The 11,187-nt window shown below is 45.8% G+C and overlaps 1 protein-coding gene across 35 annotated transcripts in view; it reads right to left on the reverse strand.

The window, feature by feature from the left end:
- The window catches only part of LOC116926275 (microtubule-actin cross-linking factor 1), a 62,618-nt gene that overhangs the window by 8,934 nt on the left and 42,497 nt on the right, over positions 1-11,187 (reverse strand). For 33 of the 35 annotated variants that reach the window (XM_045177756.1, XM_045177771.1, XM_045177775.1 and 30 more), the window contains 20 exons: positions 10,789-10,935; positions 10,164-10,703; positions 9,620-10,089; positions 9,358-9,558; positions 8,997-9,295; positions 8,706-8,911; positions 8,489-8,639; positions 8,155-8,340; positions 7,560-7,852; positions 7,203-7,484; positions 5,639-7,141; positions 5,209-5,571; positions 4,838-5,146; positions 3,598-4,774; positions 2,828-3,533; positions 2,017-2,764; positions 1,794-1,948; positions 1,572-1,583; positions 879-1,329; positions 66-804 (listed from right to left, as the gene is read on the reverse strand). In XM_045177756.1, coding sequence (XP_045033691.1) covers positions 66-804; positions 879-1,329; positions 1,572-1,583; positions 1,794-1,948; positions 2,017-2,764; positions 2,828-3,533; positions 3,598-4,774; positions 4,838-5,146; positions 5,209-5,571; positions 5,639-7,141; positions 7,203-7,484; positions 7,560-7,852; positions 8,155-8,340; positions 8,489-8,639; positions 8,706-8,911; positions 8,997-9,295; positions 9,358-9,558; positions 9,620-10,089; positions 10,164-10,703; positions 10,789-10,935 — 8,938 coding nt within the window. The remainder of the gene's footprint in view (positions 1-65; positions 805-878; positions 1,330-1,571; positions 1,584-1,793; positions 1,949-2,016; positions 2,765-2,827; positions 3,534-3,597; positions 4,775-4,837; positions 5,147-5,208; positions 5,572-5,638; positions 7,142-7,202; positions 7,485-7,559; positions 7,853-8,154; positions 8,341-8,488; positions 8,640-8,705; positions 8,912-8,996; positions 9,296-9,357; positions 9,559-9,619; positions 10,090-10,163; positions 10,704-10,788; positions 10,936-11,187) is intronic. The other 2 variants (XM_045177724.1, XM_045177674.1) reach the window with 2 other exon arrangements.

Raw genomic sequence — 11,187 nt, forward strand, 5'->3', positions numbered from 1 at the left:
TACAGAAACATTTCGATTGTTAGAATATACTTCGGCTGATATTTTTGTTATTCATCGGGTATTACCTTTCTCAGCTTCGTCTAACCAAGAATAGAGCTCATGCCATGAATCGTGATACTCTTTGGCCTCTTTGTAGGCGTGGTCCAGTGCCCGGGTTCGTTCAGCAGCTCTGGAAAGAACACGTTCCCAACGATGTTGAACGCTGATGAGGAGATTCTTGATGAGGATGACATCCTGTTTCTGGCTAAAGTACTTCAAGTGAGTTCCCTTTTTGTCCAAGCTGAGCATGACCTCGCGTTGTGCCGCTATATCCTTTTGGAAGGACTTGTGCTCCTCAATCTGAGACAGGACGGTCTCCATAACGCGTGAAGCAGGTTTGAGGCCACCTAAAGTCTTTTCAGCGTTGGTTAGCCAATCGATAAACGCTTGCAAAGCATCATGGAACTCAGTAGCCTCCTTAAGTGCGATCTCCAACTTGATTTTCTTATCGTTGGCACGGTTCATCACGTTGTCCCAGCGCTGTTTCAACGTCCGTAGATTATGCTGCAATGACACGGCGGCTCCATCGGTTGAACGCTTCAGGTATTCGGCACCTCGTTGCAGGCAGCTTTCTACCAAGGGTCGGTTCTTTTCCAGCTCATGATATACTTCCATAAAGCGTTGTAGTTGGTCTGACGCCGTTTCGGGTAGACCGCCCACCGGCTTCGACATGGAAAGGGCACCATCGATATCGTTGAGCCACAACAATAGATCTTGAATTTCAGCAGTGAATTGCTGAGCTTCTCTAAGAGCATCTTCCAGTTCCTTTTCAAAATTAAAAGGTGGCAAATGAAATATAATCCAATGAGTGTAGGAACGCTAATACGCCTGTCTCTTACCTTCTGACGACTGGAGGCTTTTTCGACCAGGTCACCCCATTTCTTGTTGAGAAGCACCAAACGTTGTTGGGTCTTGTTAGAATCATCCGAGCCCTTGTCGGTCTCGACCAATTGTCGACCGGCATCGTTCAACGTATCGACACTAGTCTGATGGGCTTGAATGTCATTGATCAACACTTTCAATTTAGCCAGTTCAACTTCAATGACACTTGGATCTCCAAAGACGGGTTTCAACTCGTCCAAAGTGCTATCGGTGCGTTGGATCCAGACCAGTAACTCATTGAGAGCATGTTGGAACTGTCCTAGACGCAACAAAGCGTGTTCCAGCTCACGTTGTCTGTCAACAACTCCACGCAAAAGATCTTCCCAGCGACGGTTCACTTTGGCCAAGGGCTCTTTCAAACGTGCAGCCTGGTCAGGTGAAGAACGATCTGCAAGATCGGCAGCTTGCCTATAAAATAGGGAAAAATTAATTTCAAATTTCTTTCTTATACTAAACTGAAGTGGCGTGAAAGCTAAGGGCGACGGAGATTCGAAAAGAGATAATGAAGAGTTGAAGGGAAGATGAAATAACAAAGCGTCAATAAATGTTTATCGGCTGCTCAAGTCGTGCAGCAACCAATTCCGAAGGATTTTTTTTTTTTTACAAAGCGATTGCATGCCCTCATTCCATAGGGAGGGAAAATAACTTGCCTGTTTAGACTCCTGAGAAGGGTCAATTTGAGGAGGGAACCAAAACCAGGAATGTGATCAGTGACAAATGTTTGATTATCTTAAATATACTCTTATTTACTACATAAACACTCTTATTATTTCTTTTGTTTTTATCAGCAAGTTATTTTTAAGTCCGAACACCAAGTTTACACACCATTATGGACGTTATTGTAAGTTTTACGATAAAAAATAACTGTATACCTATTGAGTGTCTCCACTTTGACCATTTGAGGATCGACATCTGCTTTGAATGCTTTGAGTTGTTCAATTTGTTCTTTCACCGTCTCGATATCGGTTCCAAGAGGTCGCATTTCATGGAACTTCTTCTCCGCTTTTTCCAAAAACTCAGCCAGGCTCTATTAATGAACGAATATGAACAAGATTAGATTCCATGTCGAAACAACTTCATGGCAACTAAAATTACATTGAGCGTGTCATGGTACTCCATGGCTTTCTCCATAGCGTCAATCAAGTTCTCTTCCCGCTTGGCGTACAAGGCCGTGATATTATCCCAGGCGGAATCTAATTCTTCAATGTGTTTCTTCACTTCCGGCTTATCGGGTTCACCGCACAAGTTGATGAGCTCTTGACCAACTTGGCGACAGTGTTCCACTTCGGGTTTGGTATGTTCGATATCTGTCTTGATATCTTGCAAAGTGGCTTGCTGCTGATGAATCTTGGCCGGCTCGACGGCAGGTGGTTCTTGTGTGACCAAAGTTTCTTGCAGTTCTTTCAAAGCCCTCATAACAGCTTGCAATTCTTCCCAGAAACGTTCGGCGACGGCCAAAGCCTCTTCCAGAGATTTGCCGCGTTCCCCAGTGGCAGACACAACCGTGTCCCACAGTTTGGACAACTTCTTCAGCTTGCCCTCGATGTCTTTCACGGCAGGATCTGAAGGATTTTTCACGATTACTTCGTCTGCGGCTCGCTTCACTGCTTCAAACGCAGATTCTCTCTTCTCGAGGTCTTCGACAACAGATTGATTTTCTTGCATTTGTTCCTGAATTTTGTCAGGATGGGCAGCTACAGGCTCGGCCGATTTTACCTGTTCGAAGGCGGTGGCCAAAGCGGCAAGCATACCATCAAGTTTGTCTGAGAATTGGCTGGTTTCTTGCAAGGCCTCTTCCAGAGCTTGTTGGCGCTCACGCAAGCCCGATCGCAAAGCTGCATACCTGTAAATAAGAAATTGAATGGTAATTCAAAAACCATAAATGAAATGTTCAAAGATGGTTTACCTCGCGTTGTCCGATTCGAGAATGTCGTGAACCTTGACGCCTTCTTCTTCGATACATAGCTTGGCTAGAGTTGTACCGGTCTTGTTCAATTTGTCAAACAACGGTTTGTGCTCGGCAACCTCAGCCATAAGGAGCTTGGTGCCTTCTTGTTGACGGACGATCTGCTCAGGGCGGATGGCCGGATCATCGAGATTTGACAACGCTTCCTCAATTTCGCCTAGCCAGTTAGACAGATCGGAATGGGCTTCGTAGAAATGCTCCGCTAGAGGCAATGCTTGTTCTAGGATACTCAATCGATCAGCGCTCAATTCCGAGACGCGATCTCTTGTTTCCTTAAGATCTTCCATTTTCTCCCTAATGAAGGCCGAATCCTCAGTTTGAGGTGATTCACGAAGCACTTTTTGTGCTGCTGACAGAATGTCGCGAACGCGTCCTTTTTGGGTAGAGATTTCATCACCGATGACTTTGTGTTCTTTGAGCTGGACGCGGATGACCTCCGGATCAGAGCTGGGGGGTTCGGATTCCCGTAGTTGTTGTTCAGTCTCACGGAACCAGTCTAACAATTCATCAAGATCCCCCACGACTTCCATTGAGCGTTGCTTCGACAGATGCAATCTCTCAGCCTTTCGCTGGATCTGTTCGCAAATGGCATCAAACCGGCGATTGTCACGCGTTATCAACGACTCGATGTAGGCAGAACCCTCACCTACGAAAAACGATAGAAGGTTAACAGTGAACTACCGAAGATGGTGACATAAAACAAAATATACCTGGGCATCTCTGACAGAGCTGAGGTCCACTCTGATTGACCATATCTAAGAAAGGTCTGACCTCACTCAACTCGCTTTCCAAACGAGCGATAATGCTTTCCTGGACGTCCAGGCCAGCACTTCCTCCTGAAGCTGCTGACGAAGAATCCAAGGCTTGCAGGCGATCTTCAGCGTCCAATAACCAATTGGCCAGGCGATTGTGCGACACATGGAACTGCTCGACGAGCGGTAGAGTCTCCTGAGCGTGTTTTAACAAATCATCAGCTCTTCCAGTCAAATCCGTGTAACGACGCTGAACTGAATCCAGTTTTTCTTTCAGCTGCAGAGCTTCCTCGTTGGTGATATGGCGCATAAGTTCCAGACCAGTGTCAACGACAGATTCAACTTGAGGTTGATGTCCTGCCACTTCTTCCGTTAGGTACATCAGTTCTTCCATTTGCTCTTGTAGTTTCTCGACGTGAACCGATAGGATTCGGTACTTGAACAACTTGGACTCCATACTCTCCATCCAGGCCAACAAGTCTTCGTAGGATAGAACCAAATGCCTCAAACCAGTCTTGGCATCACTTAGCAGCCGTCCTAGGGCCTCAGAATTCTCCACCAAGGCACCATATCGATCCGTTAATTCTGTCAGGCGGTCTGCGAGGACGCTAGCCTCTTCTTCTCCAACCAGCGACATTAAATTTGTAGCAATATCAGTCAGGCTATCAAAAGCTGGCTTTTTGCTGAGAATGTCATCATGCAGCAGATCGTGCTCTTCAATGCGTTGTTGGATCTTCTCTTCGTCAGTGGGAACGATCTCCATATCTTTGATTTTACGTTCCATTTTCTCTAACCAGTCGGCAATGGGCGAGAACTTGTCTTGGAACTCCTTGGCTACAGCCATAGCTTTCTCTAGAGCTTCCATTCTATCATCGGCGCCGTTGGTTAGAGCGTCAAATCGGGCCACCAACTCTTGGAGTTGCTCTTCAATTTCAGCCTGTTCCTCGGGATGAGCGTGATTGGCAATGTCTTGACCCATATCCAGCAGCGAAGACATAGACTGCTGACGATCCAGTAGCAATTTCTTCAAGAATTTTTGCTCTTGCAATTGAGCTTTGACTACCTTATAATCAGCTGATGGTGGCTTTTGGTTGGCTACCATTTCTTCGGTGTCAGAAAGCCATTTGGATAAACCCTGAAATACGAAAGTTTAGGGTTAAAAATCAAACTAATGGTTACCAATTTATATGAAGCAAACCTGTAAGGCTTCTTGGAACTTTCCGGACTGCAAGAATGCTACATCCAATCTGCGTTCACGGTCGTTGAGTTTCTCTTTCAGGTTGTTCCATCGATCATTCATTTTTTCCAAGTCGGATTCCAGGGCTGTCGTAGACACGCCATTGGCAGCGGACTGCACCAAGCCTTGGCCGCTGCGATTGGCTTCTTCCACGTTTTGACCGAGAGGAATGATAAGATCTTGCTTGAAGCTGCGGAATTCTTCTTGTTGTTGGCGGACCAATTCGACGTCACCGACGATGGGTTTAAACGCCCGTTCTTCGTTAGACGCCTAAAGGAAAACGATGTTGATGTCAAAACGGCAAATAATACTTATCTCGCTTAAAACTGTACCTCATCGATGTGTTGCATGATGTTACTGTGCAGATCGTAGAAGCTCTCAACTCGAACAAGCGTTTTCTCGAGTTCGTCAAGCCGATTCTTTCCACGGTCTTCCAAACGAGTAGTTTGTTTACGTAACGAGTCGAGCTGATCACGCAAACCTTGTGCATCGGGAGCGTGTCCCTCTGACACTAGATTTTGACCATCAGTTGCAATTGCTTCAACTTCAGTCTGGCGGGCTTCAAGTTTAGCCAAAAAGTGATGTGTTTGGTCCAATTGATTATTCAACGTATCCAAATCTCTTCCAGCTGGTGACATTGAATCCAACTCCGTTTCGAGAGTGGACAAATCTCCTAAAACCGCCTTGACATGTTCCTGTATGGAAAAAAAAAGCAAATGATGTTATTTTGAAAAACCAAACTAAGGTGACAATTGAACATACATTGAACTGTAGAACGGCAACAGAGGCCGTTTCTAGCATGTTACAGCGATCCTCAAGGTGTGCACGTAGTTCAGAATAGCGTCTAGCAAGATCCTCAGCTTGATCTTGAATATGACTTGCATTAGAATCGTGGCTGGCAGCGTCGGCTACTAGACCAGTAGCATATTGATGGACGCGGTCGACTCCCTTTTCAAGCTGGACGGCTTCATCCAAGAGCGTTCGGATGCGATCAAGTAGCCTGGAATCGCGTGCTGCAGGACCCAAGGCGTCATGAGACGATAGACGATCTTCGCAGCGTTGCATGGCGTGCTGTGAGTCACGCAACAGTTCGATGAACTCGGCCAGCCGCTGGGCGATGTCTTCCAACGATTGAGAACGTTCCAGGACAGCAGCATTGATCTGGTCCCAGCGTTCCTTCGTAATGGTAAGTTCATTTTTGACACCTTCCTTGTCAACGTCGCAAGCCGATAGGAAAGACTCGCCGAGTGATCTGTTCGTTTCAAATGTGGCGCTGTGTCTGGAAATATCATTACGGAATGATTGCAGATCCTTCACCTGAGCATCCAAGTCGCTCTTCTTGAAGGCAACCGGTTGCATTTGATTGAGTTTTGCTTCAGCTTGGTCGAGCCAAGGAAGGAACATCTCTTGGGATCCATCGTATTTGCGACAGAGTTCCATGCAAGTTTGCAATCGGCGATGACGACTGACAGTCTCCTGGCGAACCTTGTTCCAGTCTCCTCGGATTTTCTCCAGCAATTTATTGAAAGCCTTGGCTTCGTTTTTGTTTGGCGATTGATTGGCCAATTCTTGACCTTTGTCCAGCATCATGATAACTTCGTGTTCTCTGTCCATGACATCTTTATAGGCTGGCTCGTTGTGTTGCAACTGACGGCGCAAAACATCGCGATCGGCGGAAACTTGTAGCGCTTCAACGAGTAGACTTGCGCAATCACCTAGCCATTCTTGTAACTGTCCACACTGATCTTCGAATTCCCTGTTATCCTTTAATAGATTCTCGAGTTCCGCTCGGCGATTGTCCAGCTTCTTTTGAAGTTGGGCATGCATTTTGTCGATCTGGCTCAGCTTCTGCGCTACTTCCGCTTTGGAAGAGGCATCGCTTAATACGGCGCACAGTTGTTCACCGACGGTTTCGAGTCCAGCAATCAAAGGCCGTTGACTTTCAAGTTGGTCTTGTAAATCTTCTAGATGTTTAAGTATCTCTTCGGGGTAGACATTTTCGACAGCCAACTCTTCTAGATTATCGGAAATCTTTTGTAGAGCATCCTGCAGCTGGCCAAGATTAGCGTAAAACTGGCGGCTTGTTCCAGATGCTGCATCCAAATTTTGTTTACGTTCTTCAAGACGGCCTATCAGGTCCGACCATTTGGCTGAAATCGAAACGACCTTATCGTTAACCTTGCGTCCGTCATTGGAATTGGGTTCAGCAATCTCTAAGATCAAATCAGCTAGACGTTCCAAATGCTGAACCTGCGGTTCGTGTGCCTGATCAAGGAAAAACGACATGATCGACTAATTTATTTCAACTAATGGATAGAATCAATACCTTAAACTCTTCTCGCAAGACTTGAACTTGCTGCAGCTGGTGGTGAACCAAACGCGGGTCGGAGGAGATTGGCCCGAGAACGGACATCATTCGATCTTTAGCTGTCAGCCAAGCCGATAACTGATCGTGCGTATCATGGAAATCTTTGACGTCCTCGAGGAATTTCGAACGAGCTTTGCAGCGATCTTGCAGATCCTTCCAGCGACCAGAGACAGTCACTAATTGATCCTGTAGAGCATCCGCACCAGGGACACCGCTCTTGCGACGAAGAAGTTCAGTCACCTAGATTTGTAAGGTAAAAAGGAATTCAAATTAGAGAAAGAGCCGGAAAAGAAGCTGCAGAAAGATTCAACATACCTGGGTCTTAAGGCCGTCCAACTGTGGTTGCTTGTCGTACATATCCTCCAAAACATTCTTGACACTTCTCAGTTGCTTCTCGGCGTCGTCTCTCGTTTGAGGGACGGCCGAGTCGCGCGGTAACTGGCGCTCCACTTTGTCCAAGAAGGCAGCCAGCGTTTTCAAAGCGTCAGTGTGTTTTTTAGCTTCCTCTGTCATCAATTCCAATTCCGCTTTCCGGTCATGAAGCTTTGAGCCTAACTGTCCGTAGCGATCGTAGATATCGGCAATTTGCTTCTGGACGACGGAAGAATCTTAAAAAAAAAAGGAAATCATCCAGTTAGATTTACCGATTAAAATCATTGAAAAATACGCGCCCGCTTTCCTTCAGGCCGTTAAATGAAGAAGCAATTTTGGGCCAAGATTCGCGTTTAAAATGATTGACAATGGCAAAGATTATTGCAAGCAAGAAAAAAGCCGAGTTAAAAACAAATGCGCGTGTTAAATCAGTGAGCTTTAGACGTGTTATCCACGCCGTGCGTTGAATACTGGCCAAGAAGCATGGGCCTGGTGCTCCATTTTGTTGGCGGAGATGTTGGATTTTTGGACTAACTACCTTCCATGCCGTAAAAATCTTGGGAAGATCTTCGGCCACTAAAGCCGCTGGAAGCGACGCTGCTGAGCAACTGGTTGACAGGTAACGCTCCCATACCTACTTTATTCGGTGAGGGAGTTCGCAAATCTTGCGATTGACGACGCAAATCTTGTGATGGTCGGCGTGAATCTTGTGACGAGCGGCGCACTACAGACATAACACGTCAACGCTTTCTCTCGCCACATTGACTATATTTACACCTTACGCTTACGATCATCGAGTGTCTCTACGTAACACTGGCTAGCGCTTCTAAATCTATATGTTTTGGAGAAAAATATATAAGAAAAATACTTACGAGTTGTAATGGAAGACCGCTTCGAAGGCGAGACGATACTCGGTTTGCGAGACGTATCTCCGGCGGGCCGGGACATGTTTTCATAAGCTGTGCCAAGATCAGCAACCCTACTGATGGTCGTCTCGTAGTCGCGGTACTCTTTCATGATTGGCTAACAAATAAAAATAAGCAAATTTAAAAAAATAATAATAAAAGGAGGAAATATCAATTCATTTACTCGGAGTTCATCCGTCTGCCGCTTCAGGATGTCTGCATCAACGGCAACAGGCTCGAGAGCATCCACTCGTCCTTCGTTTTTGGTCAACCACTCAAGCACTTGATCGCGGAGTTTCTCGTACGTGTGCAGCTGATCGGTTCGAGCTTTCCCGTCCTTGAGGCTTTGTTCGATGATTGTCGACAAATCCTTCCATTGCATCTCCAAAGCTGTAAATAAAAACAAGATGATTGATTGATATAATAATAAAACGAAGATGCTGAATGAAAGCGATCGTTTAGCGCAAATGTTTACTTTTAATTTTTTCTCGAACAGGGGTAGCATCAGCGATGTCTTTCTTGACGACTAATGTCCTGCCAATTTGGAGCATATTGTCGAAATTCTCTCGGCGTTGATCCTTTTGTTGAGAAATGTCTTCAATCCTGGAGCTAAGTTGCTCGGCTTCTTCTTGATCTGACGCGTCAAGGATTTCCCAAACTTGTTGGTACCAGTCATCGAATTGGGTGACCGAGGTGGTGAAAGTATCCAGCGACTTATAGATTTCCTCCAAGACATATCCTCGTTTGTAGACCTTATCTTGGAGTTTCTCGTATCTGTCCGGACAAAACTTGGGATGTTAGGTAATGAACTGTTGAAATTTCAGGCAACGGTCTACCTTGAATTCATGTCCTTCATTTTGGCTTCAATCTTGCGAGCCACACGGGCATTATCTGGATTAGCGACGAGTGCAGCAGCGGCTTCGTTGATACTCTCAAAGCCAGCACGGTGGCTGTCAATGTCGGCTACCAACACTCGATGTTCTCTCAGCTGTTCATCTAGACGATCCTTATTCAAACTGGTTGGTTTCGTCATGTTCCTAAAAGAACAAACATTAAGAAAATTGGTTTCAATATATATTTTGCTTGGTGTTTATATACTTGAGCTGATTTTCGGCCTGACTGAGCCAGTTGGCAAGCGAATCCAGAGCTTCCTGGACTCCCTGGCTCTGTACGAGAGCGTTGTCCAAAAATTGGCATTTGTCAGTCAAAGCATTCAACAGTTTCTTGTAACGATCTTGGATGTCAGCTGGAACGCTCTCCAAATTGCTTCGTTCCACCTCCGATACATCGCCATCCAAGGCAGTCAACAGGCTGGTTGCTGCCTGGACGGTATGATTGACCAATCGCTCATTGGCCATTACGTCATTATTGAGAGCTTTGGCACGTCCAAGTTGGTCTTCAACGGCTTTGGGTTCGGCACCCAGTGGTTCGCTTACGATTTTCGTGGCTTTCGGTTCAACTTCTTTGAGCCAGGCTTTGGCTTTGGTTACGATTTCCTGATAATCTTTGTTTTTGCTATTGATATCAGTCATCTTGTCCGACAACCTATTGGCTCGCTTCATCAATGTCTGGCGGGGGGGGAAAAAAAAATCGAAAATTAACGGCTGTAGAATAGAAATGTAAAGAAGAAAAACGAATTTACTTGGTAATCCTCAGTGACTTCAACCACTTCGGCCTTCACCAGTAACTCAGAGGGCTCGATGTGTCTCATTCGCTGCGGGAGTTTGTCGCGGAAATCGTTGAGGACCGCGAGATATTCCATGGATTCATCGACAAACTTTTGGGCGGCCATGGTAATGAATCGAAGATCCGCCTGGTGAGCGATGACATCACTGACGAACTCGCGGGTCGTTTCCGCATTGGCTTGAACCCGACTAAGGTTGGCCAACTGGCGCTCTTTTTCTTCCGCCAATTTGTTAGACTTTACAATCCAAGTCTTGAAATTGGAAATTTCTGTACGGAATTTGTGCAGCTCATCGAGAGCAACCGACACCTTGCGGAGCAGTTTGTCCGTTTGGTCGGTTCCAGTATCGTAGCGTTTCTTCAGCTCCTGACCTTTACTTTCCATGGTGTTGATCTCATCGGCCGAGAGATATTCCCCACCTTGGCTGACAATTTGCCGCACCTGATCCAGGCAGGCATTGACTGGTCGGGAATGCGATTCCATATCGTCACGGACGCCCTGCAGATATTTTACACAAAGACAATATAAATGGAAATTCCAAAAGACAAAAAAAACAAAAAAAACGGCTAAATAAAATGTTTACTCGGATAACGTTAATTTGATTCTTCAATTCAGCGACATCTTCGCGGACCGTGTCTTGATTGGCCAGCTGAGCTTCAATGTTAGAAATCCACACTAGCAAACGTGCCATGCCATCATCGCACAGCTTGTACCTTTCCTCCATGGCTTGCTATAAATTGACGATAAAAGAATGCGTAAAATGCCGGATCCAGGCAAAGCAATGGCGAAATCAAACATATTTAAAAAAACGATCAAAATACTACTGGGTTATTCCTAAGAAACAAGCATTCAAACAGACAAGCACACACACACACGCACACACACTAAATACTAAGGGGCACTGGCACACCTTAATCTTCATCATTTCGACAATTAGTGTTATGTATCCTTCACCCTTCCACCAGATTAACGAATAAGACGG

Source organism: Daphnia magna, linkage group LG1, assembly GCF_020631705.1.
Source record: "Daphnia magna isolate NIES linkage group LG1, ASM2063170v1.1, whole genome shotgun sequence".
Taxonomy (NCBI): Eukaryota; Metazoa; Arthropoda; class Branchiopoda; order Diplostraca; family Daphniidae; genus Daphnia; species Daphnia magna.